This window comes from Pipistrellus hanaki (genome assembly GCF_964339955.1).
Source record: "Pipistrellus hanaki genome assembly, chromosome: 1".
Lineage (NCBI taxonomy): Eukaryota > Metazoa > Chordata > Mammalia > Chiroptera > Vespertilionidae > Pipistrellus > Pipistrellus hanaki.
Genome location: NC_140503.1, coordinates 104,787,364 through 104,813,005, shown reverse-complemented (window position 1 = coordinate 104,813,005; position 25,642 = coordinate 104,787,364). Strand labels below are relative to the sequence as shown.

The window sequence follows — 25,642 nt, the reverse complement described above, 5'->3', positions numbered from 1 at the left end:
AATGCTCCAATCAAAAGACATAATGTAATGGATTGGATAAGAAAACAAGACCCATATATCTGCTGTCTATGAGAAACCCATTTCAGAAAAAAAGACACACACAGACTGAGGGTGAAGGGATGGAAAAAGGTTTTCCAGGCGAATGGAAATGAAAAAAAAAGCTGGGGTAACAATATATCTGACAAATTAGATCTCAAAGTGAAGGAGATAACAAGAGATAATGAAGGCCACTTCATAATATTAAAGGGAGTAATCAAACAAGAAGAAATAACCTGGTAAACATATGTGCACCCAATACAGGGGCACCCACATACATATTAAAAAAACAATCAATCAAACAAACAAACAAACAAACAAAAAAAACTGCTGGAGGACATTAAGGGAGAGATTAATAGCAATACAATCATAATAGGAGATTTTAATACCCCACTATCACCTTTGGACAAATCATCTAAACAAAAAATCAGTAAAGAATCATCAATCCTAAATGACTCACTAGACCAGATGGAATTAATTGACATCTTCAGAACATCCCACCCCAAAGCCACAGAATATACATTCTTCTCAAGTGCACATGGGTCATTTTCAAAGATAGACCACATGTTGGGACATAGGCAAAGTCTCTTCAAGTTCAAGAAGATAGAAAGCATCTTCTCAGATCACAGTGGCATAAAACTGGAAATTAACTACAATAAAAATAATCCAAAAAAATCAAACACATGAAAACTAAACAGCATGTTATTAAACAAGGACTGGGTTACCAGAGAAAAAAAGGAAGAAATAAAAAGATCCTGGCAACAAATGACAATGAAAACACAACAATCCAAAATCTATGGGACACAGCAAAAGCAGCCTTGAAAGGGAAATTCATATCTCTACAAGCCTATTGCAAAAAAAGAAAAAAAAGAAAGAAAAAATGGTAATAAATTATCTAACTCTACAACTCAAAGAGTTAGAAAAAGAGCAACAAGAAAAGCCCAGTGTAAGCAGAAGGAAGGAAATAATAAAGATCAGAGCAGAAATGAATGACATAGAGACCAAAGAAAGAATTCAAAAGATCAACAAAACAAAGAGCTGTTTCTTTGAAAGGATAAACAAGATTGATGAACCTCTAGTCAGGCTAACCAAGAAACAAAAAGAGAGGACCCAAATAAACAAAATCAGAAACAAAAGAGGTGAAACAACAAAAAACACTGATGAAATACAAAGGATTGTTACAAAATACTACGAACAACTCTATTTCAACAAACTGGACAACCTGGAGGAAATGGACATATTCCTAGAAAAATATAACCTTCCAAAATTTAATCAAGAAGAATCTAAAAATCTCAATAGGCCAGCAACTTTTGATGAAATTGAAGCAGTCAACAAAAAGCTTCCAACAAACAAAAGCCCGGGGCCAGACAGATTCACAGGAGAGTTTTACCAAACATTCAAGGAAGAACTAAAACCTATCCTCCTCAGACTATTCCAAAAAATTCAAGAGGAAGGAACACTTCCAAGCTCCTTTTATGAAGCCAGAATCACCCTAATACCAAAACCAGATAAAGACAACACAATAAAAAAGAATTACAGGCCAATATCCCTCATGAACATAGATGCAAAAATCCCCAACCAAATTCTAGCAAACAGGCTCCAGCAGCACATCAGAAAGATCATACACCATGACCAAGTAGGATTTATTCTGGGAATGCAAGGATGGTATAATATCTGCAAATCAATAAATGTGATACATCATATAAACAAATTGAGAGATAAAAATCATATAGTCATATCAATTGATGCAGAAAAAGTATTTGACAAAATCCAACACCCTTCCGTGATAAAAACTCTCAACATGGTGGGAGTACAAGGATCATACCTCAACATAATAAAAGCTATATATTATAAACCCATAGCAAACATCATACTCAATGGGCAGAAACTAAAACCATTTCCCCTAAGAACAGGAACAAAACAGGGGTGCCCACTCTCACTGTTTGACATAGTACTGGAAGTACTAGCCATTGTAATTAGACAAGAAGAATAAATAAAAGGTATCCAAATTGGAAAAGAAGTAAAATTGTCCTTATTTTCAGATGACATGATATTGTACATAAAAAAACCAAAAGACTCCATCAAAAAACTAATAGACTTGATAAATTAATTTGGCAATGTAGCAGGATACAAAATTAATGCCAAGAAATCTATGGCATTTCTGTACACCAATAGTGAACTTACAGAAAGAGAGACTAAAAAAGCAATCCTATTTACCATCGCACCAAAAAAACTAAGATACCTAGGAATAAATTTAACTAAAGAGGTAAAAGACCTATATATGGAAAACTACACAACACTAAAAAGAAGAGATAGAGGAAGATGTAAACAGATGGAAAAACATACCATGTTCATGGATTAGTAGAATCAACATCATCAAAATGTCCATACTTGCCAAAGCAATTTATAGGTTCAATGTACTCCCCATTAAAATACCAACAGCATACTTCACAAACCTAGAAAGAACTCTCCAAAAAATTCATCTGAAACAAAACAAAACAAAAAAAGACCCCAAAAGCCACAGCAATCCTGAGAAAGAAGAATAAAGTAGGAGGTATCTCAATACCAGATTTCAAGATGTATTACAAAGCTACTGTTCTCAAAACAGCCTGGTACTGGCACAAGAACAGACATATAGATCAATGGAACAGAATAGAGAATCCAGATATCGACCCAAACCTCTATACTCAATTAATATTTGACAAAGGAGGCATGAACATACAATGGAGTCAAGATAGTCTCTTCAATCAATGGTGTTGGGAAAATTGGACAGATACATGCAAAAAAAAAAAAAAATGAAACTAGATCACCAACTTACACCATACACAAAAATAAACTCAAAATGGATAAAGGACTTAAACTTAAGATGGGAAACCATAAAAATACTAAAGGCATCCACAGGTAGCAAAATCTCTGATATATGCCAAAAGAACTTCTTCACTGATACTGCCCCTAGGGCAATGGAAGCTACAGAGAAAATAAACAAATGGGACTAAATCAGCAAAAGAAACCATCAACAAAACAAGAAAGCCAACTGTATGGGAAAACATATTTGCAAATGTTATTACTGATAAAGGCTTAATCTCCAAAATCTACAGACAGCTTATACAACTAAATAAAAAGAAGATGAATGATCCAATTAAAAATGGGCAATGGACTAAATAGAATATTTTCAAAAGAAGGTAGAAGGAAGGCTAAGAGGCACATGAAAACATGCTCAAAGTCACTAATTATCCAATAGATGCAAATCAAAACAACAATGCGGTACCATCTCACACCTGTCAGAATGGCTAACATCAACAAATGAACAAATGACAACTGTTGGCGAGGTTGCGATGAAAAAGGAACCCTCGTGCACTGCTAGTGGGAATGCAGACTGGTGCAACCACTGTGGAGAACAGTATGGAGTTTCCTCAAAAAAATGGAAATGGAACTCCCATTTGACCCAGTAATCCCACTCCTATGAATATATCCTAAGAAACTAGAAACACCAATCAAAAAGGATATATGCACCCCTATGTTCATAACAGCATAATTTACAATAGCCAGGATTTGGAAATAGCCTAGGTGTCCATCAGCAGATGATTGGATCAAATGGACCCCATGGTACATCTACACTAGGGGTGTCGAACTCAATCAGAGAAGGGGCCAAAATCTAAAATCCAGCCTAAATCGCGGGCCGAATGGTTTACTGAACAGTCATAAACTGACAATGTCATAAACTGACAGCGGAGTGCAGTGATGACAGCGCGGTGCGGGCCACATTGCAAGGCCTGGCGGGCTGGATTTGGCCCGCGGGCCTTGTGTTTGACACATGTGATCTACACAATGGAATAATATGCTGCCATAAAAAAGAAGGAATTCTTATACTTTGCAACGACCTGGATGGAATTGGAGAACATTATGCTGAGTTAAATTAGCCACTCAATGAAAGAAAAACACAACATGATATCACTTATTTATGAATAATAAAGAACATTATAAACTGATGAGCAAAAAGATAGATACAGAGACAGTAAAGCAACAAACACACCAATGAATTATAGCAGGGAGGGTAGGGAGATAGATATGGGGGAGATAAGAGATCAACAGAAGGACTTGTATACATGTATATAAGCATAACCAATGGACAAAAAACTCTGGGGAGGGAGGGATAAATGGGAATGGAGGGGAGGGGGCAATGGTAAGATATGTACACATATAATACCTTAATAAAAAAATGAAAAAATAAAAATAAAAACAGTAAGTATGGTTCTAACAGGTGTGGCTCAATGGATAGAACATCAGCCTATGGACTGATTCCGGTCAATGGCAAGTACATTGGTTGCGGGCACATCCCCAGTGGGAGGTTTGCTGGAGGCAGCTGATGGATGTTTCTCTCTTATTGATGTTTCTGACTCTCTATCCCTCTCCCTTCCTCTCTGTAAAAAAACAATAAGAGCTGAAACCAGTTTGGCTCAGTGGACAGAGCTTCGGCCTGCGGACTGAAAGGTCCCAGGTTCGATTCCGGTTAAGGGCATGTATCTTGGTTGCGGGCACATCCCCAGTGGGGGATGTGCAATAGGCAGCTGATTGATGACTCTCATCGATGTTTCTGACTATCCCTCTCTTCCTCTCTGTAAAAAATCAATAAAATATATTTTAAAAACCCCACACAAAACAATAAGATATATTTAAAAACACACACACACACACACACACACACACACACACACAAAATAGTAAGTATGTTATGTGAAAAGGAGCTAGTATGGCAATGGAGTCAGTGGGATTTTTCTTGCACTGCCTCCCAGAATCAAACTGGAAATAAAACTAAATTTGGGAACATTCACTCTGTATTACCAATTGAAGACTAACTGAAGAGGAGACTTTTTCAACAAGGCACAAACCACCTCCACACCAGTAGGAAGAGCATGGTTGCGAGAGGGACTAAGACCAACTCACACAAGCCAGGGCTGAGGGTGAGAAGGGATTATCTCCGCTGAGGGGTTGGGGTTATCTCCTTCTAATAGTAAAAATCACATAGGGAACCATCGTAATTTATTTTTGTTTAGTATTCTGTACTTTTTGTTCTCTAAACACATAACTTCCTTGGATCACTCTACCATTTGTGAACTCTTCGCTTTCTCTTCTCTCACATATAATCCTAGCATCTCAACACCACATTAAATCTTAAATTATTGTCTCTTTCTATCTTCTGCTTTTTATTCTCCCAAACCTAATTAGCAGGCTTACTGAAAAAGTCAAGTTCCTTTGCCATGTATTACTGTAGTTCTTCCTCTCTTTTCTGTAAGAATTCCCTATATAATTTATCTTCCTGTTTGTCCCCATCTGAGAGAAGATTATAAGGCTTCGAAAGAGGTGCTTCTTTTTCAGAAAAAGAACCCAAATATTGTTCTTCTTTTGCCTATTACCCTCAAGAGATCCTATGCCTAATCCTCTTCAGCACTGGCTCTTACATGACTGCTGCATGCATATCTTCAAGTAATGCCTTGTGCTCACCATAATGATCTCTGGAAGGGAGTTAGGAAGAAACAGAGTAGGAAATATTCTGACTACAGTGTTATCAAAGATAACACTACCAGTTCTCATCACACGGATAAAGACTATAACTATGTGAAGTAATGGATGTTAACTAAATTTATTGTAATAATCATTTTGCAATATATACGTTTATCAAATAATCATGTTGTACACCTACAATAAAAAATGTTATATGTCTATTAGAAGCCTGGGGGATAAAATCATGCATGGGGGAGTGAGGTCCCTCAGCCTGGCCTGCACCCTCTTCAATCCAGGACCACTCGGGGGATGTCTGACTGCTGGTTTAGGCCCACACTTTTAACAGATGACAGCTCCATTGTTGTTTCTTTCTTTTCATGCTTAAACCCATTGGAATTGGCAGGTATTCAAAGTGTGTATACATAATGTGGGGGGGGGGGGGGGGGGGCACCCTGTATATCTCTAGTCAGCAGTGAAAGGAACCAATGGCAGATTTGGAATCCCACACAGGTAAGCCTACTCACTCCCCGCATGTCTCCCCACTCCTCCTTCATCTTCGCGGGCAGTGGGAGAATCAATGTTTTCTCTCATTAACTTGGAAAAGCACACCCTGTCATCCACTGCCCGGCAGGAGTGTGCTAGGCCCCGAGTGAGCGAGGCCCAGTCAGGGCACTCAAAGTGCACATTCCTTCTCTGCAGCACCCTGACTATCCCACTGTTTTACTGAGAGGACGGACCTCCTCACCTCCTCTGGGTTCCCAACCTCGAATGCTGACCAAAGGCACCTCAGCAAGGGCTGCCCCATGCCCACCAGGTGTGCCTATCTGCACCTGCTTCTGCCTTAGCACCTGCATTAGCCCCATGGAGGCAAGCTTGTCGCCGCACTGACTTCCGAGGGAACAGGGCATCATCACTCCACCCTTTCACTGTTATCTCACAGCCACTCACCCTGAGAACCCAGCCATGCTTCAAAGGACGTGAGCATGCTGGAGGGGACATGCACATGTCATGTGGGGGACCAGGCACACCGGGGTAGACGGTTTGCAAGCGAGGGGAGCAAGGATGTGTGCACCAGAGGCTTGCACCTGAGCAGATCTGCAAACCCATATAGCACGGCCAGGAAGACATCAATCTGGCCCACCACCTTGACTTTCCCTGTGATTGTGCACCTTCTGGTCCAGAAGGTGGGACTGGCACAGACACTCCTCAGCACTGATGGCCTGCAGGCATTGCTTCAGCTCAGCCTGCAGGCTCTGCTTGGCGCTGCTCACAGCCACCACCACCATGTAGGGAATATAGGTTGTCCTCCACCTGGCCCTGCGTCCCCTGCCCTCATCCCCAACTCTGCAAGTTCCTGCCCACCCACATCTGCTGTGCGCAGAGCCTCCTGATCAGTCGTTACTGTGATGGCATCCCGACCAATCTGCATATTACCCTATTATAAGTATCTACATTAATAAAAGAGAAACATGCAAATTAACCCTCACTTTGCTACACCCAATCAGGAGCTAGTATGCAAAATTAAGCCAACAAAGATGGCGGCTGCCATGAAGCTGGAATGAGCAGGAGTCTTGGGTTTCCCGCAGCAATGGAGGAAGCTAAGCTTCCTGCCCGCCCTGGCTGGCCCTGGTTTCTGCTCAAGGCTACAACGTTTTAATGATATAAGATACATATACCCCAGATACCTGCTTCTAGCCGGTGCTGGCCTCTGCTCAAGGCTACAAAGTTTCAATTATAGAAGATAAATAAATCCCTGATACCTGCTTCCAGCCAGCCCTGGCCTCCACTCAAGGAGACACTGAAAAGAAAAAAAAAGCTCCTTACCAAGGCTCCTTACCTCAGCAAGGGCCACACCTTTGGGTGCAAGCTGAGCTGAGGAACAACGCCCCTAAGCAAGAATTTTGTGCACCAGGACCTAGTCTACCTAATAAAAGATTAACATGTAAATGGACCTTACCTACGCTATGCCCACCAGCCAATCAGGAGTGAGTATACAAATTAACCAACAAAGATGGCGGGTTAATTTGCATATACAAGTGCTGAGCAGCAGGGGGCAGGATGCTTGCGTCATTGCCATGGTGACAATGCAGGAATTGTGTACCACCCCCAGCTGCACCGAGCCTCTGAGCAGTGTAGAAAGGTGGAAAGGAGGCTCTGGCCAGAGTGAAGGTGGTGCCGGAAGCCAGGGGATCTTCGTGCATTGGGCTTCTAGTAGATTATATCTTTTGTTTGTTTTTTTGTTGTTAATCCTCACCAGAAGCTGTTTTCCCACCGATTTTTAGGGAAAGTGGAAGAGAGAGAAAAAGACAGAGAAACATTGATTTAAGAGAAACACATCGACTGGTTGCCTACTGCACAAGCTCGACCAGGACCCGGGCGGGGAAAGAGCCTGCAACCAAGGTACATGCCCCTGATTGGAATCAAACCCGGGACCCTATAGTCTGCAGGCCAACACTCTATCCACTGAGCCAAACCAGCTAGGACAATTACATCTTTTTTAAAATACTGGTTGATCAGTACCAATAACAGTAAGAATGCCTCTACATTCAAAGAAAATCCTCATTCTCTGAATCTAATCCTCATTATGTCAAGTCACCTGAATATGACTAACAGACTTAAACACCATGCATTAATATAAGAAAACTAGAGGCCCGCTGCACAGATTTGTACACTGGTGGGGTCCCTCGGCCTGGCCTGTGTGGATCAGCCAAAACCGCAGTCCAACATCCCTCAAGGGATGTAGTAGTGCTCAAAGCTGCAGGTGGCCAGGGAGGAGCCTGGGCCGGGTGCCATGCCACTCCCGCTCATCCCAGCCCTACTGCACCTGCCGCCACCGTTGCTTGGTTGGCTTGCTGCTGCTCCACTGCAGTCTGTATTTGCCCGTCCTAGGGCAATACCAGTATATCCATGACCAAGAAGCTCATGCCCAGTCAGTTCTGATGCCAGTCCCAATCCCAGACCAGATGGAGGAAGGGTGCATAGGGGGAGTATCTGTGGGAGAGGCTCACGCCACTGCAGCTGTACTCGCCAGCCATGAGCCTGGCATCTGGCAACCATTGGTGAGCTGAGCGACATTCCATTGTGGGAGTGAACTGACCACCAGGGGGAAGCTCCTGCTTTGAGCATCTGACTCCTTGTAGTCAGTGTGCATCATAACTACCAGTTAAGTGATCAAGCGGTCACTTAGGCTTATATATATATATATATATATATATATATATATATATATATATATATATACATACATACACACATACATATATATATATATATAGACTAGAGGCCCAGTGCATGAAATTCGTACATGGGTAGGGTCTCTAGTGGCCAGGGCCTCCCTTCTCCCAGATGCCTACCACCACTGTCAGTTGGGGCCTCCCTTTCCCTGGCTGCCAGACAGGGCCTCCCTTTGCACCCTCCTTGGCTTGGAGCCGCCTGCTCACCTGTTCCACCATCCTGCCACAGTCCTGCTCTCATTGGGCCCCATCAGGGCCAGTAGCGCCTCTGCTTCCACCAGCTGCCAGCTCCACATTGCCAATGCCCATCATGTTCCACGCCACCCCCTGGTAGTCAGTGCATGTCTAACTTCCAGTGGGTCAAACTCCCACCCGTAGGGACAATTTGCATATTAGCCTTTTATTATATAGGATGGTAGGACCTTTTGCTAGAGTCAAGTAAGTCAAAGTCCACACTTAGAATATAATAGCTCTTTACTTTCCTTTAAGGTTCCTTAGAGCTGCCACTTTTCAATTGATTGTTGACAGGTTCATGGATCTCCTGCCCCAAATCAATGGATGTTCAAGTACCTTATCTAAATAAAATGGCATAGAACAATGCATGTAATCAATCCTCCACATCCTCGGATTCCCAACCTGGTGATATGGAGGGCTGACTGGGTATTTATTGAAAATAACAACAACAATGTATAAGTTGCCTTGCCCCATGCAGTTCAAACCCATGTTGTTCAAGGGTAATCTATATTTTCAAAATCATTTCAAAATGAAATTATGAGGGTACAATCCATTTTAGTAATGGAAAATATGGTTATTTACAAGGGAAGAGCCTTTTAACTGATATATGACTCTTAGTTTTGCCCATCTCTAATCATTATTCTTCAGATTACCTAAAAGGCACATTGATGGTGATATTCCTACTTAAAAATCTTTCTATAGCTTCAAAATGCTTCAAAGTAGAAAATTCTAAATTCTTAATGTTGCACACATGGTTCTAATCCACCTTTCCTAATTCTTCTGTCACTTCCACACCTGCTCTAGCTAAACAAAGTAGTTATTATTCATAGATTGCTGCTTCATGCTTCCTTGCCTCTGGAATTGTCTTCCTCTTTCTTTTCTCCGTTTGTTAAATTACTACTCATCTTTCAACACCCAACTCAAATGACTTTTCACATTGTCAATAATAAAACGTACTTCTTATAAAATCCAGTTTACACTTCAGAAAAGCCACTATTGTATTTAAAGTAGCAATTTTTAAAAATTTATGAATATATGAACATTAGTGACTTTGATTAGAGTCAGTCTATTTAAAAAATATATATTTTATTGATTTTTTACAGAGAAGAAGAGAGTCAGAAACATCAATGAGAGAGAATCATCGATCAGCTGCCTCTTGCACACCTCTCACTGGGGATGTGCCCGCAACCAAGGTACATGCCCTTGACCGGAATCGAACCTGGGACCTTTCAGTCTGCAGTCCGACGCTCTATCCACTGAGCCAAACCAGTTTTGGCAGAGTCAGTCTATTTTTTTAAAAATATATTTTATTGATTTTTTACAGAGAGGAGGAGAAAGGGATAGAAAGCTAGAAACGTCGATGAGAGAGAAACATCGACCAGCTGCCTCTTGCACACCCCCTACCGGGGATGTGCCCACAACCAATGTACATGCCCTTGACTGGAATCGAATGTGGGACCTTTCAGTCCGCAGACCGACACTCTACCAGTGAGCCAAACCAGTTTCGGCGAGTCAGTCTATTTTTAATGGATATCCAAAACTAACTTAAAACTAACTTCTATCTCTTCTAGATTCAATTTTCCATAGATGCTTACTGAATATCAAATATGTCCTAGATACAGTTTTATTCTTAAGACTGAGCCTATAGTCTTTTCTACAGCTAAATGCATATGCAATAGGACGTTAAGTGGGATTTTTTCCTCTTGTTCCAAAACTGTGGATAAAGTCCAAATTAAATACCCCTTCTTCTAACTTCAAGGAGCTAATAGTAGTTGGTACTCTTAGGGCTTACTGAGAGGCACCAATTTATTGAACCAGCCCTATCGTCAATATTACAACACCTTCCCTCGGTGTGAACCTAGAAAGGCCGAAAAGAGGTTTATTGGACTTGGAGGAAAACACAGAGTTTATGAAAAGAGGATATTCCATTTCCTCTTTGGGGAAAAAAGCAGTTGCATGTGAATCCATAGAATAAGAATCTAAGTTTGAGGTCATCTAAAAGAAAGACACACTGGTATTTAATCCCATTTGGTTATCTATATAAGCACAAGATTTACTGTTATATGAACAGGTTAAAAGAGAAATGGAGAGAGAGTGTGGTGGTAGAGAGATAGGCAAAACTATTGTCCACCCTGAGTTGTTGATTCCCAAGAAGTATAAAAAAATGTAACCTCCTCTTTCCCATTATGCAATAAGAGGTAGATTTGATAGGATAAAGTCTTACAAAACAAATACATATCAGAATCACTAGGTATGAATGCTATCAGTCATGTTTAGCTAGAAGATGTGACTAAATCTTGCATGGGATGGCATCAATGCCTCTGGAAATGGGATAGGATCAAGCCCACTGTTATCAGGGTAAACTTGAGCTATCACTCATTTTCATTTAGTCTGTTGACAAAGAGCTTGAAATTACTGTGGAACAACCAAGAAAGAGAGGTACTTCCTCAACACTGGGATATCATGCAGACTTCTGCCTCCCCATCACTCCTCCTAGCTTCAACACCAGAGGAAGAAAACACAAGAAAAAGAGAGGGCAGAAGTGTGTGACCAAAAAAATAAATAAAATAAAAATAAAAAATAAAAGAAACAAACCCCTACTTATCTACCCCTAAAGTTTCCAACCCCAGATTAAGATCAGTTTGTCCTTGGATAAAGTGATAAGAGTACTTCATCAAGCCCGTGACTGAAGCTATAATATGAAAAGAACTACGTCTTAAATACTAAAATAAGACTATAGCATTTGAGTACTATGGAATAGTGAGAAGGTATTGTTAAGGTAGTTAATATTCAGTAGGAAAAGAGTTTGGCATGGTAGAGTTATAATTAGAAGACAGTTACTAGATAAAAAGCAAAACTGATTTGTATTTACTTGCCAGCAAGTTGAAATCCTCAAAGAATTGGTTACATTAGTTTCCCTATATAGTGGTGTTCTCAAATCTCCATTTCTATAATTAATAAAATCCTGATGTAAGTTTTATTATACCGTGATATTTAAGTCTAGAACCAGGCCATCAATTTGCACAATACTATTTGCTGCTCAGTCTAAAAAATACTAATTGGATAAGAGCCATACTTTTATACCTGGGAAGACACCACTGAGGTCACAGGTATGAATGGACTATATATAATTAGCATTACTAATAATGGAGAATGTTGGAAGTAGCAATAGATATTTCAAGTAATAAATGAAGGAGACTGCTGAGAACAAGGCTCAGAAAACAGAAATTAATTTGGTAACTCAATGCTTTCAATATTCACCTTTTAATGATCCAACCAAAGAAGAAACCACAAGGTTTATCGGACAAAGAGGAAAAATTAGTATATTGTATATGGAGATTGTTCAGCTACATGTTACAGAGGAAGGAAAATGAAGGTTCTAAAGAAAGAGAGTAAGAGAAAATAAAGTGAAGGCTGATTAGGAAGTGGGTCTTAACTGGGGCTGTACACTGAGGATGGACAAGCATGAATTATAGACAGAGCAGAACAACTCTTGGATGGATGAGAGACAATAATGTAAAGTGGCTGTGACACATTGCAATATTATACATACCGAGACTGAACTGCGGGTAATGCTCATAAATCTAACTGCAATTAGTACAGATTTCTGGATTAGGAAGGACATGAAAAGGAAAGCAGAAGGTTAGAATGTACATGTCATTGTCTCATTTTAGTGGACTTATTCTGCAGCATCAGCAAAAAAACACAACTAGCCTACCTGCTTTGAATAGTAGCTTTTCAGTAAAAGGTCTCTTCCTTTCCTACCCAGATGAGCTAAATTGAGCCTCTCAGTACTGAGTTCCTAAAAATTCATACTACAGAAAGGGTTTCACTTTTAAATGGGGTTTCTTTTCTCATTTTCTGAGGAAAAAATTTAGATAGTATCCTGTGATAGGCTTTACTGGTTGGAAAAAAGTCTATCTTTATGTTTGTTTTTAGAAAAGACACTTCTAATCTAATCAATAGACATTGGTTGAGTACTTGTTCTGTGCCAGACAGTTTTAATATTGAAGGAAGACAGTTATTTTAATATTAATCTAAATATAAATCATGAAGATGGAGGAAGTATTGCTGTGCCACTGGAAATACATAAGTATGATGATGGGGGAAGCCTGCTTCTCTTTAAAGATTTACTGGGTATCTGAGAGGGTGTTCATCACTACAATTTTGTTTTACAATTGAGGGGAAGGGTAAAAAATGGGCAATAATTAAACTTTAATTCAAAGTAGTTTTCCAGTTATCCAGATCCTATTGATTATTGGTCAATGAGAACTTGGAATTATTTATAAAAATATGTCATTGGTTACAAATGAAAATAGTAAACAGAAAGGTGGCCAAATGGAGAAAATAAAATATCATTTTTGCAAGGCTTTTCTCAAAACACAACAATAAACCCTTGAAGAATCTTTATTTGATAATGGTATACTCATAGATGAAATTCTAATTACTTATAAATCATATTTTTGCAGTTGGTTAAGTTCTCTACATCCCAGGAGTATTGGCAGGACCAACAAAAATGATATGTTTGGGGGAAGGAAGTAGATGGTGGAAGGAAGTAGAGAAGAAAGTTAAGATAGGTTAAGTTTTCAAAGAAAGAACAGGAAAAGAAAATAGGGCAGATTATTAAACCATCAACATTTTATTCAAATACCTGATTTTTAAAATCCTACTTAAGGCATCCATAGTACCGTGGAAAAAAATTTTTTTTTTTTTGCTCTTTTTAAAAATTTTTATTTATTTATTTATTTATTTATTTAAATTAAATTATCTTTGTACATATACCATTGCCCCCCCCTACTTCCATACAAGCCCTCCCTTCCCAGAGTTTTGTGTCCATTGGTTGTACTTATATGCATGTATATAAGTCCTTCGGTTGATCTCCTATCTCCCCCAGTTCTCCCTAAACTCCCCGCTGTAATTTGACAGTCTGCTTGTTGCTTTACTGTCTCTATATCTATCTTTTGGTTCTTCAGTTTATAATGTTCTTTATTATCCATAAATAAGTAAAGTACCGTGAAATTTGATTAATTTTTTTTTTTTTTACTTGTTTCATGTGAAAAAGACTCAGAGAATAATCTCTCTTTCCACCATTAATGCACACTTAAAATCCCAGGAAGGGTCTCATTTTCCCCTGTGATTTCACATCGTGAATCTTACCATTGATCTACGAATGAGTGACAACCTGGTCTTTGCTTTATTCTCAGCAAATTCCAAGCTACTGATGTCTTTGAGACGAGCCTTATATTTATTCATTTGTTCCACAACAATCAGCTCCACACAACTGAAATGGGAGGAAAGAGAGAAAACTGTTAAGAGCTAAAGTAAGTCAAATAAAGTATAACTTCCACAGACTGTCTTTCAGCTAAGTGTGGTGGATGGTCAGAAGAGAAAGAAAAATCAACATCTCTTATTTTATGAGCTAAGAGAGGGTTTAGAATGGTGGCTCAGAACTTTGGTTGCACTTCAGTACCCATCTGAGGAGTGGTTATAAGTCCAAAGCCCAGGACATACCCTGAAACAATTAAATCAGACTACACTGTAGGGACAGGACACAAACACCAGTATTTTTTTCAAACCTCCTTTTGCATATAAGTTAAGAGCCACTAATCCTGAAGGAAAGCAGAGGCTCACAAAGAAAAAGGCCAAGGTAAAATACAGGAATACTAAGGGCAAAAGAATTCAGAGCCATAAGACCAGACTAGATTACAAAAAGATATAAAGTATATATAATTTGGAAAATTGGAATTTTAAAATACATTTAGAAATCATAGCATTCCTTAATAAAAGCCAAATTTTATTTTATTTTTAAAAAAAGGTTGACACTTGTCAGGCTGCTGTGGCTCAGTGGTTGAGCATCGACCTGTGAACCAGGAGGTCATAGTTTGATTCTAGGTCAGGGGCACATGCCTGGGTTGCAGGCTCAAACCTTAGTAGGGGTAGTACAGGAGGTGGCTGATGGATAATTATCTCTCATTATTGATGTTTCTATCTCTTTCTCCCTTCCTCTCTAAAATCAATAAAATACATTTTTTTTAAAAAAAAAGTTTAAAAAGGTTGCCAAAACCGGTTTGGCTCAGTGGATAGAGCGTCGGTCTGCGGACTGAAAGGTCCCGGGTTCGATTCCGTTCAAGGGCATGTACCTTGGCTGCGGGCACATCCCCGGTGGGGGGTGTGCAGGAGGCAGCTGGTCTATGTATCTCTCTCATCGATGTTTCTAGCTCTCTATCCCTCTCCTTTCCTCTCTGTGAAAAATCAATAAAATAATATTTAAAAAATAAAAAAATAAAAAGTTTAAAAAGGTTGACACTTTGCTTCAACCATTTTGTTATTTCTTTTATTGATTTGAGAGAAAGAAAGAGATCAAGTGTTCCATTTACCGTATTTTCCGGCGTATAAGATAACTTTTGAACCGAAAATCGGGGGCAAAAGACCAAAATTGCACAAAAATTACTTGCAGATCTTGAAGGCAAAGTAAGTCTTTTCTTTGAAGTGGGGGGTAGTCTTATACAGTGAATATAGGCCTAAACCTATGTTTTAACTGTAAAATTAGGGGGTCGTCTTATACGCCAGAAAATACAGTATTTATGTACTAGAGGCCCAGTGTATGAAAATTCATGCACGGCAGGGGAGGGTCTTTCAGTCTGGCCTGCCCCCTCTCACAGTCCAGGAGCCCTCAGAGGAGGGGGGCGACCTGTCGATCAGGGGAAGGCAATGCCCCCATCATACCTCTGCTGCTGCCACTGCTGGCAGCACAAGCCTTGCCAGCCTGGAAAGCTGGGCAGCCACTAACTGAGGCTTGCTTGCGCTTCGGACCAGCCCTGGTGTGGCTGGGCAGCCACCATCTGAAGCTTGCTTGTGCCTTGGGCCGGCCCTGGGCAGCTGGGGGGCTAAGGGTGCTGTCGTCTTTGTGAGGGCATGATAGTCAATTAGCATATTCCCTCTTTTTTAAAAATATATTTTATTGACTTTTTATAAAGAGGAAGGAAGAGGATAGAGAGTTAGAAACATTGAGAGAGAATCATCGATCAGCTACCTCCTCTGCACCTCCCACTGGGGATGTGCCACAACCAAGGCACATGCCCTTGACCAGAATCAAACCTGGGACCCCCCAGTTTGCAGGCCGATGCTCTATCCACTGAGCCAAACTGATTCATGCAGCATATTCCCTCTTTATTAGACAGGATTCATTACGTATTCCTTACTGGGGATAGAATCCACAACTTTGGCATATTGGAATGATGCTCTATCCAAATGAACAAGAAAAGCCAAATTTAAAAAATAGAATCCTCAAAACAATGATGCTCACTTGAACAGACTCTTAAAGAATTTTAGCATTAAAAACCCCAAGGTGTCCAGAAACCTTTTTAAAAAATATATATATGTTTTATTTTAGAAAGGAAAAACGAGGGAGAGATAGGAACATCAATGATGAGAAAGAATCATTGACTGGCTGTTTCCTGCATGCCCCCTTCTGGGGATCAAGCCAGTGGGGATCAACCCAGGCCTGTGCCCTTGATAGGAATTGAACCTGGGACCCTTCAGTCCGCAGGCTAATGTTCTATCCACTAAGCAAACCAGCTAGGGCCAGAAATATTTTAAAAATAATCTAAGCTTATAAAATAATTTACTATGTTTGATATCTGGATAAAGTGACTACACTGAAGAGGTGATGGTGACTGGCCTTACGTGGTAGTTTTACTGATGTCCTGCACGCTTTGTAGTGGGTCAATGGTATCAGGGCAGCGTAGAATGCAGGGTGCAAACACAATGGCTAAAGCATTAGCAGACATTCGATTAGTGTTTTCCTGCAGAGCAATCCTAAAAAAAAAAAAGACCCCAAGTGAAACAAAGAGAAAATAGTAGGGAGGTAGGCAAAAGAGATAACAAAGAAGATGTAGCTATAAAATACATAGTACTGAAGGACATTCATAACATTTGAAGGGCGATACTGTAGGCTTTTCTGAAAACTGTTTCTTTGCCTCCGGAAAACACACTTTTACTCTGTTCCTTCTTTGAAGCAATGTAGGTCAGCAGATAGCTTATCAAGAGAAATCTATGGTCCATGGCTCCAGGTTACCATTACTAGAAGAACATGTCTGAAGAATATAGAGTAGAAACTTCAAGGCATTTTTAGATAGTCTTATTTATCTAAAAAGAAAGATGGTTTCTTTCCAAAGTACTGCTTATATTTACATTTAGAGGAAGAGAACTACTTCTGAAGTCTCTTTGATCAGTCCATTCCTAATTTACTTACTTTCTAGTTCAGGATTTAAATAATAGGTCAGGCTACACAGTGCCACTCTGAGGCTAAAGTTGTTACTTGATTCAAATAGAGCAGAGAAGCACCTGCCAGATTGTCCAACTAGTCTGAGGATTTCTGCTCCAAGGAATTATTCATTATTTCTTTCAGGCATTGACTTTATATAGGGAAAAAATGATCTATCAGTTTTCCAAGTAAAAGAGCTCTTCATTTATTTAAAAGAATCCAAAAGGAACTGTTAGACATCCCTTGCTTCTTGAACAAGATACCTGACAAGATGAAAGATGAGGCGTTCCAGTGTATTAAGATGAGTTCGGGAGAGCTGATCAATCACAGAGTATACACCACGGATTATCTCTTTCCTCTCCTGAAGACCTAAAAACAGTAAGAGCAGCAAATAAGATTGAATATTCCCTCTTATAAACAGCATATTTTTCCTGAATAGATACTAGGTAGCAGAGGAGAATGGCTCTAGAGTTTTAGGAGAGGTAGTTGTCACTCAGTTACCACTTATCTCTCATTGCTTGAATTATATTTTCATTAAGCAATCTTCTGAGTTTTATTCTATATTCCAGTAATCCTTGATTACAAGGAGAAAGACATGCCCTCGTTTTTCAGGCATTTTGGTGGCCAACTAATCCCCCATTAAAATTAATCAACTGCCATATAATTTTTAAATAAGTCTTATGGGACTTTGAGAAATTATGCCTCAGAGACTAAATACTGCTAGGCCTTTATCCATAGTCTACCTATCAGCACTGAAAAACTAAATTCCATAACGTATTAGGCCTGGCATAAAATAGACAGCCAGCTTTACACAGAGTTCTTGCCTAGATCCACAATTTAAATGATCATAAACCAACCCTTAATATCCTGCTATAGTTTTAGAAACAGCTAGGAAAATTCCATGCTGGGAGGAATAGGGAAACTGACATAAGAAAATTAAACAAGGCCAGTTTGGCAGCCTGCAGTCAGCTTATAAATAGCTAGTCCTTTTATATTCCCCCAATCAAGGATGCATGAGAGCAAATGGTTAATGTTTGTCCAAAGAATGCAGGAGAGGGGGAAAGGAAGAGGGGGAGGCAGAGAGGAGAAAGAAGAGGAAGGAAAAGTGCAGTCTTATGTCATCCCTGCTTAAATAGAAAAGCCAACAGTATCTGAATTGCCAGGTGCTTCTCATAAATTCTGAGAAAGCCATAACAGAGAGAGAAAGAGAAAGAGAGAGAGAGAGAGAGAGACCTTTAGAGTTAACCTGTACTAAGATATGTAGCAGAGGAATTTTAAAAATTTTAGACAGAAAAGTATATAAGGCAGAACCCATTCCCATACCACACTCACTCTTCAGAGTAGTTGAGAGCCCATCCGTGCTTCATGCCAGATAGATTTGCTTGCCTTATTTCTTTAATAAATTTTAATGCTTTACTTTCTTAATAAATTAACATTAACGCAATGCAGTTATCTGGAGTCACTTGTTTGAATTCATTCATACAAGAAGACAGGAATCAATGAGGGAACAGACCTCTCCTTCCCACTCATGGGCTGTCCCATAACACCTCTCTGGTGTCTGTGAGAGGTGCCTGTAACATATCCGATTTAATCTTTTAATTTGTTTGTAACCGTAGTCTTGCAATCTGTTTGTGACAAACAATTAACTCAGAAAACTTGACTCTTAAAAAGTCAACATTTACTGCCAGTTTTATATTTATACTTTTGGATCTTCATGGTAAAACCACTAGGATGCCTAAATAATCTATAACAAAGGTGGCATTCCTTACCCAAGTGTAGGCTTTCCCTCAAACTCAGGAAGCCTGTACTTACCCATAGCTCGAAGAAATTCTTCATACAGCTCAAAGGTCATGAGTGGATTGGGCAAATCACGAAGCCATTGTTTGAATACACTTGCAATGACATGTATGTTATAGTCATCTAGGTTTACACTCTCAGCATCTATTTATAGATAAAAGTTTTTAGATAATAAATACAAAACATGCAAAAAGATTCAAATAATTCATTTCAGAAACTATCATCACCAAAAGAAGTCTTTATGTTCTTAATCAGGCTGACTAATTTATATTTTCTACAATCTAATCCCATGCTTTGGAACAGTGCTTCAAACTATAGTTAGTAAATGAGCAGTTTATGTTTGTTTTCCAAATCTGTTATAGACTGATCCATGTGTAAAATAAAAGACCATGTTTTCAAAGTACTGTTAAATTGCTCTAACAGTTTCCAAACTCTTACTCTCAACTTCTGTACTTACCTTGTTATATTTGTCTTGAACCACACTTTTAGTAACAATGCTTTGGATGGCAAGTGGAAAAAAGTCCCAGCCGACATTTTCTAAAAGTTAGGTTGATTTTAAGTCATTCTTAGAGATGAAAGGAGAATAATTATTGAGCTTAGGAAATGTAAAGGAAATACCTTTACTCTGTTGAGAATGAAACCAAAGTCAAACCCCTGGATACATTCCAGAGCTGTAGCTAAAGCTGTTCACAGCTACATGTTCAACCCAGTAATTATCAGTTTAAATAACTATATCATCAATGTAAGAAGGCAGGAAGATGCATTGCAAACTATACTTGGAATCAGAAAAATAGAGATTAACAGGCAATAGTTTAGAATATGAAGTCTGAAGATTTGGGGTCAAATTCCAGCTTGACTATTGAAGGGTGATGAGTCTTTAAACCTGTGTTTCTTTTCCTATAATATGGATAATAATACCTAATTTATAGGATTGTTGTGAAGATTTATATAACAGCTAATAGCTCAGTGCCCTGTATCATCAACAGCTTAATTTCCTCGAACCTAAATTTTTCTTTGCAAATTGCAGATATCATGATCTTAAAATTGTTAAAACGATTAAATGAGATTTGTCTGAAAGTATCTAATAATGTCTTGTATAAATGACAGAATCAATATATGTTTGCTGAATTGACCACATAAAAACAAAAGTCTCCTGGTCTGTGCGGCTTATTTGATTGAGCAATATCCCATGCACGAAAAGGTCGCCAGTTAAATTTCTGGTCAGGGCACAAGCCCAGGTTTCAGGTTCAGTTTCTGGTCCAGGTGTGTACTGGGAAGCAACTAAGCAATGTTTCTCTCTCACATTGATATCTCTCTCAATTCAATAAAAACATTTGTGTGTGTGTGAAAAAGTCTCTTTAGAAAGCCAAGAAATGATAAAATAAGCATCAAAGAAAAGATTACATTCTTTTGGCCCAAGAAAATGATCAACATGTAATAAAAACTTTAAGAGCACAAAATGACCTATTTTTTCATTTGGTCTTGATTTGGAGGGCGCCATCTTACCTGTGTCTAGACCTTGTCGAAGCTCCTTGATTTTATTAGTTGAACCAGACTTACGGTAAATACCTTCTGTGTACAGTCCATGCATTTCAATGTAGTTTATGAGCTTTTCCACCACTAAAGGAACAGTTCGGTCTTCACTAGTCAAACGGGACAGTTCAACCCCAAATTGTCGGGATGATAGTTCTGGATCATACTAAATGGAAGATAATTTTTGTTTCCAAATATGTTCAAACATCTTTAAACACGTTTACTTTATTATCCTCAAAAATCTTCAGTGCTAATTAGTATATATCGAATAAAAGATGCAAACATTCCTCAGTCTAACATTTAAGATATTACTTGAATTGATTCTAACTTCTCCTTAGAGTCTTATGTTAATGCATTTGTCACTTATGTGTTAAATAATGGGGAAACAAAATCAAATAAGAGATAGTCCTTATTCTAAGACTAATGCTAAGACTAGTAATTTAAGCATGAGGAGATAAGTAGAACAGAAACAACAGATTTATTCAGTATTATGGAGCTATTGAAGTGAAACAAGCTAGATCAGGAAGGATTGGACTGGGTAACAATTAATGACCTTGAGAAGACCTGATGCTTAATCTCTTGGAAAGCAAATACTACTAGTACATGAGTGAAGAAAGCAAGAAAAAAGCACCTTTTAGACACAGAAAGCAAAGAACTACAAAATTGGGCAAATAAACATATTAATCTGATATGGCTGAACTAAAAATGAGAAAAAGCTAACATTATAAAGGACTTTGAATACTAAGTTACAGAATTTGGGTCTTGTCCAGATAGCTAGGGAAAGCCACCAGAGAGTTTTAAGTAGGGAAAGATAAAAGTTTTATATTGTATTTTTATGCATCATTCATCTACATATACTCTGCATTCCAGCAGTCTTAAAATTATACAAGGTAATATCTCTGAAAAATATTTCTAGGTCTGAGGTGGAATAGAAAAAACACTCAATCTTGAACTATTTATAGGATACAAGTAAAAATGTTATATAATCACTATATAAATTAGGTTATTTCATAGTTGTAACAGGAATATCATTTTTCTATCTCAGAGGGTTACTGTAAAGATTAAATTTCAGATAAACATACATAGCACAGTGCCTGGTAAATGACAAATGCTCAATGAATTGTTAAATAAATAAAATAATGCTTGCTGCAGTGATTAAAACAAAATAAATATTGGCCAAACTTCTTATTATTGTAATACACACATGCACTCATTTAATTCATTTATTTAAATGATATGGCTAAAGCTAGGGCATTGGGAATGTTAATGAAGACTCAAGAAATCAAGGAAAAATTAATTTGAATATTTTCAACTGAAAATTTAACTGTTGTGTTTTTTTTTTGTAAAAATGTTTTAATAATTTTCAACTGAAAATTTAACTGTTGTGTGTTTTTTTTTGTAAAAATGTTTTTATAATTTCCTCCTCTAAATTAATTTCCTTGTGAATTTAAAAAAAATGTGTACAGATCCTAAGTATATAGACTTTGACAAAATAAATGGACACTTATTACCAGGAACCAAATCAAGAAATAGAATATAACCAGCAATATAAAATTCCCCTCAAGGCACTCTCAGCAATTGGGTTTTACTGTTTAAAAATAACCAAAATCTATACTTGTATCACAATAGTTTTAACTGCTTTTGAACATTATATAAATGGTAGAGCATACATATCGTGAGTTAGTTTCATCAATTTTGAACTTTATGTTTCTGAGTACCAATAGTTTAATTTCATTGCTATATATAGTGTTCCATTATACAAATACTAGAGGCCCAGTGCATGAAATTCATACACTTGGGGGGGGGGGGGGCGAGGAGGAAGGGATGTCCCTCAGCCCATCCTGCGCCCTCTTGCAGTCCAGGAACCCTCAGGGATGTCTGACTGATGGCTTAAGCCTGCGCCCTGCCTAACATCCATGTGGAGATGGGAGAGGCTCCTGCCACTGCCTCTGTGCTTGCTAGCCATGAACCCAGCTTCTGCCTGAGCAGCACTCCTGCTGTGGGAGTGCAATGACCATTAGGGTGCAGCTCCTGCGTTGAGCTTCTGCTTCCTGGTGGTCAGTGTGCATCTTAGCGACTGGTTGTTCCACTGTTTGGTTGATTTGCATATTAGCCTATTATTATATAGAATACCACAATTTACTTATTCATTCTATTGTTGATGGACATTTAGATTTCTTTCAGTCTGGGGCTATTTCAAATAGAGCTGATATAAATGTTCTTGTATTTGTCTTTGGGCACAAATATCTATGTACATCTGTTGAGTATATATTTTAGAGTGGTACTGCTAAAAGTCATGAGAAAGCTTATGTTCAAGTTTGATGAGTACTGTAAAAAATTTTCAAGAATATGTCAACTTACACTCCTATCAGTAATGAATGAATGTTCCAGTTGCTCTAATCTTTGCTAAGGTGTTTTTAATTCCAGCCATTCTAGTGGGCATATAGTATATCTCACTATCGTTTCAATTTGCATTTTCTTTTTTCTTTGAATAATGAATGGGTTTTGAGTTCTAATATTTTTCTTGTATTTATTGAGATGATCACATTTTTTTTTCTTTACTTGCTCAATGTAGTGAATTACACTGATTTCTGAGTGATAAACCAACTTTGCATTCATAAAATAAAAACTAGCTTTATCATGAATTACTTTTTCATTTTTAATCATTAGTAAGACTTTTACATTTATGCTTATATATTGATCTGCAACGTTCCTTTATTGCAATATCCTTTTCATGCTTGCCTTCAAGGTTGCACGTAATTTTGTTAAAAAAAAAAAAAAAAAAGCCACAAAGTATTCACTCTTTTGTCATTATCTGGCATAGTTTGTAAAAGAATAGTGTTGATTCCTCTTTAAATACTAGCACATATTTAACAGTAAAATCATCTGAAGATTTTCAATTACAGATTCAACTTTAATAAATATGACTCTATTTCCTATTTTTTGTTAACTTAGGTTAGCTAAACTGTGATTTTGGGGAAATGTATACAATTATTCTAGATTGTCAAATTTATTGGTATCAAGGTATTTGTAATAGTGTTTTATTTACCTTATAATGTATGCAGTACCTGCAGTGACACAGCACTTTCTGTTAAAATTTTTGTTTGCTAAGAGGTTGTTTTAGGTTTTTCAAAGCACTAAAACTTTGTACATTTTTATCTTTTGAACAAATTTTCCTGATTTAATTTATTTTTCTTTATTATCTTCCTTTCGCTGTCTTTGGTTTAACTTCCTGGGATTTTTTTCTTCCTAGAGATGGAAATTTAGATAATTTCTAGCCTTGTATCTTTTCTAATATGTGATTTAAAGCTATTTAAAGCTAATATTCTTCCAATATTCTTCAGCTATAGCCATACTTTTGCTATATCATAATTTCAATACCACTGAAATAAAAATATTTTTCTACTTTTATTGTAATTTAGAAGTATACTGCTTAATTTCCAAACATGAAAATTGTCTAATTATCCTTATATTTATGTACAGCTTAATTCAATTCTGCTCAAAGAACATACACTCAATATTTTCTATCTTTTTGAAATTTGTAGGAACTTGCTTTATGGTTCAACATGACTGATTCTGTCAAATGTTTTTTGTGCACTTGAAAAGACTGTAGTCAGGCAATTATATAATGTCAGGTTCAATACATGACAACTAGGTTGTTTTTTTTAAACTTAATTTAATAAATCTTTTATTGTTCAGATTATTACAATTATTTCTCCTTTTCCCCCAATAGCTCTCCTCCACCTGGTTCCTAACACACCCTGTGCCCTTACCTCCCCCTACAGTCCTCATCCATAGGTGTATAATTTTTGTTCAGTCTCTTCCCACACCCCCACAGCCCTTTCCCCCTGAGAATCATCAATCCACTCCCATTCTATGCTCCTGATTCTATTATATTCACCAATTTATTATGTCCCTAAGATTTTTAATTAACTTGATTTTTAGATTCACTTGTTGATAGATAGGTATTTGTTGTTCATAATTTTTATCTTTACTTTTTTCTTCTTCTTCCTCTTCTTAAAGAATACCTTTCAGCATTTCATATAATACTGGTTTGGTGGTGATGAACTCCTTCAGGGGTCCTCAAACTTTTTAAAGTGGGGGCCAGATCACAGTCCCTCAGAGAGCTGGAGGGCCGGACTATATGAACTACTAATTCCTACTGTAACACCTCGGCTGCGCTTACTGCCCAAAAAACCTGGCGGGCAGGATCAGACTCCTCTGCGGGCCGCATGTGGCCAGCGGGCAGTAGTTTGAAGACCCCTGCGAAACTATTTATTTGACCTTCCATTCTAATGATAACTTTGCTGGATAGAGTAATCTTGGTTGTAGGTTCTTGCTATTCATCACTTGAAATATTATTTGCCACTCCTGGCTGGCCTGAATAGTTTCTGTTGAGAAATCAGCTGACAATCGTATGGGTGCTCCCTTGTAGGCAATTAACTGTTTTTCTCTTGCTGCTTTTAATATTCTCTATTTGTCTTTTGCCCTTGGCATTTTAATTATGATGTGTCTTGGTGTGGTCCTCTTTGGATTCCTTTTGTTTGGGGTTCTGTGTGCTTCCTGTACTTGTAAGTCTATTTCTTTCACCAGAAGGGGGAAGTTTTCAGTCATTATTTCTTCAAGTAGGTTTTCAGTATCTTGCTCTCTCTCTTCTTCTGGCACCCCATAATTCTGATGTTGGTATGCTTGAAGTTGTCCCAAAGGCTTCTTACACTATCTTCAAATTTTAGATTCTTTTTTCTTGCCCGGTTGTTTTTTTTTCTTCTTCTTTGTATTTCAAATATTTGACTTGATTCTTGTGATCCTCTACTCTGCTGTTGGGTCTCTGTATAATATTTTTTATTTCAGTCAGTGTATGTTTAATTTATAGTTAGTCCTTTTTCATATCCTCGTGGGTCTCATTAAATTTATCACCCTTTTCTAGGAAATTTTTGAAAAACCTTATAACCGTGGTTTTGAACTCTATATCCAGTTGTCTGTTTTCCTCCATTTCTTTCGTTTGTGATCTGTTTCTTTCTCTCTACATTTTCACTGCTTC

The 25,642-nt window shown here is 38.1% G+C and overlaps 1 protein-coding gene across 13 annotated transcripts in view; it reads right to left on the bottom strand.

The window, feature by feature from the left end:
- The window catches only part of MYO9A (myosin IXA), a 410,239-nt gene that overhangs the window by 24,635 nt on the left and 359,962 nt on the right, over positions 1-25,642 (bottom strand). For 9 of the 13 annotated variants that reach the window (XM_084897620.1, XM_084897629.1, XM_084897625.1 and 6 more), the window contains 6 exons: positions 20,575-20,767; positions 19,084-19,212; positions 17,535-17,640; positions 16,692-16,823; positions 14,163-14,286; positions 12,559-12,612 (listed from right to left, as the gene is read on the bottom strand). In XM_084897620.1, coding sequence (XP_084753746.1) covers positions 12,559-12,612; positions 14,163-14,286; positions 16,692-16,823; positions 17,535-17,640; positions 19,084-19,212; positions 20,575-20,767 — 738 coding nt within the window. Of the gene's footprint in view, positions 1-4,560; positions 4,653-12,306; positions 12,385-12,558; positions 12,613-14,162; positions 14,287-16,691; positions 16,824-17,534; positions 17,641-19,083; positions 19,213-20,574; positions 20,768-25,642 lie in introns of those variants that run through there. The other 4 variants (XM_084897626.1, XM_084897631.1, XM_084897632.1 and 1 more) reach the window with 3 other exon arrangements.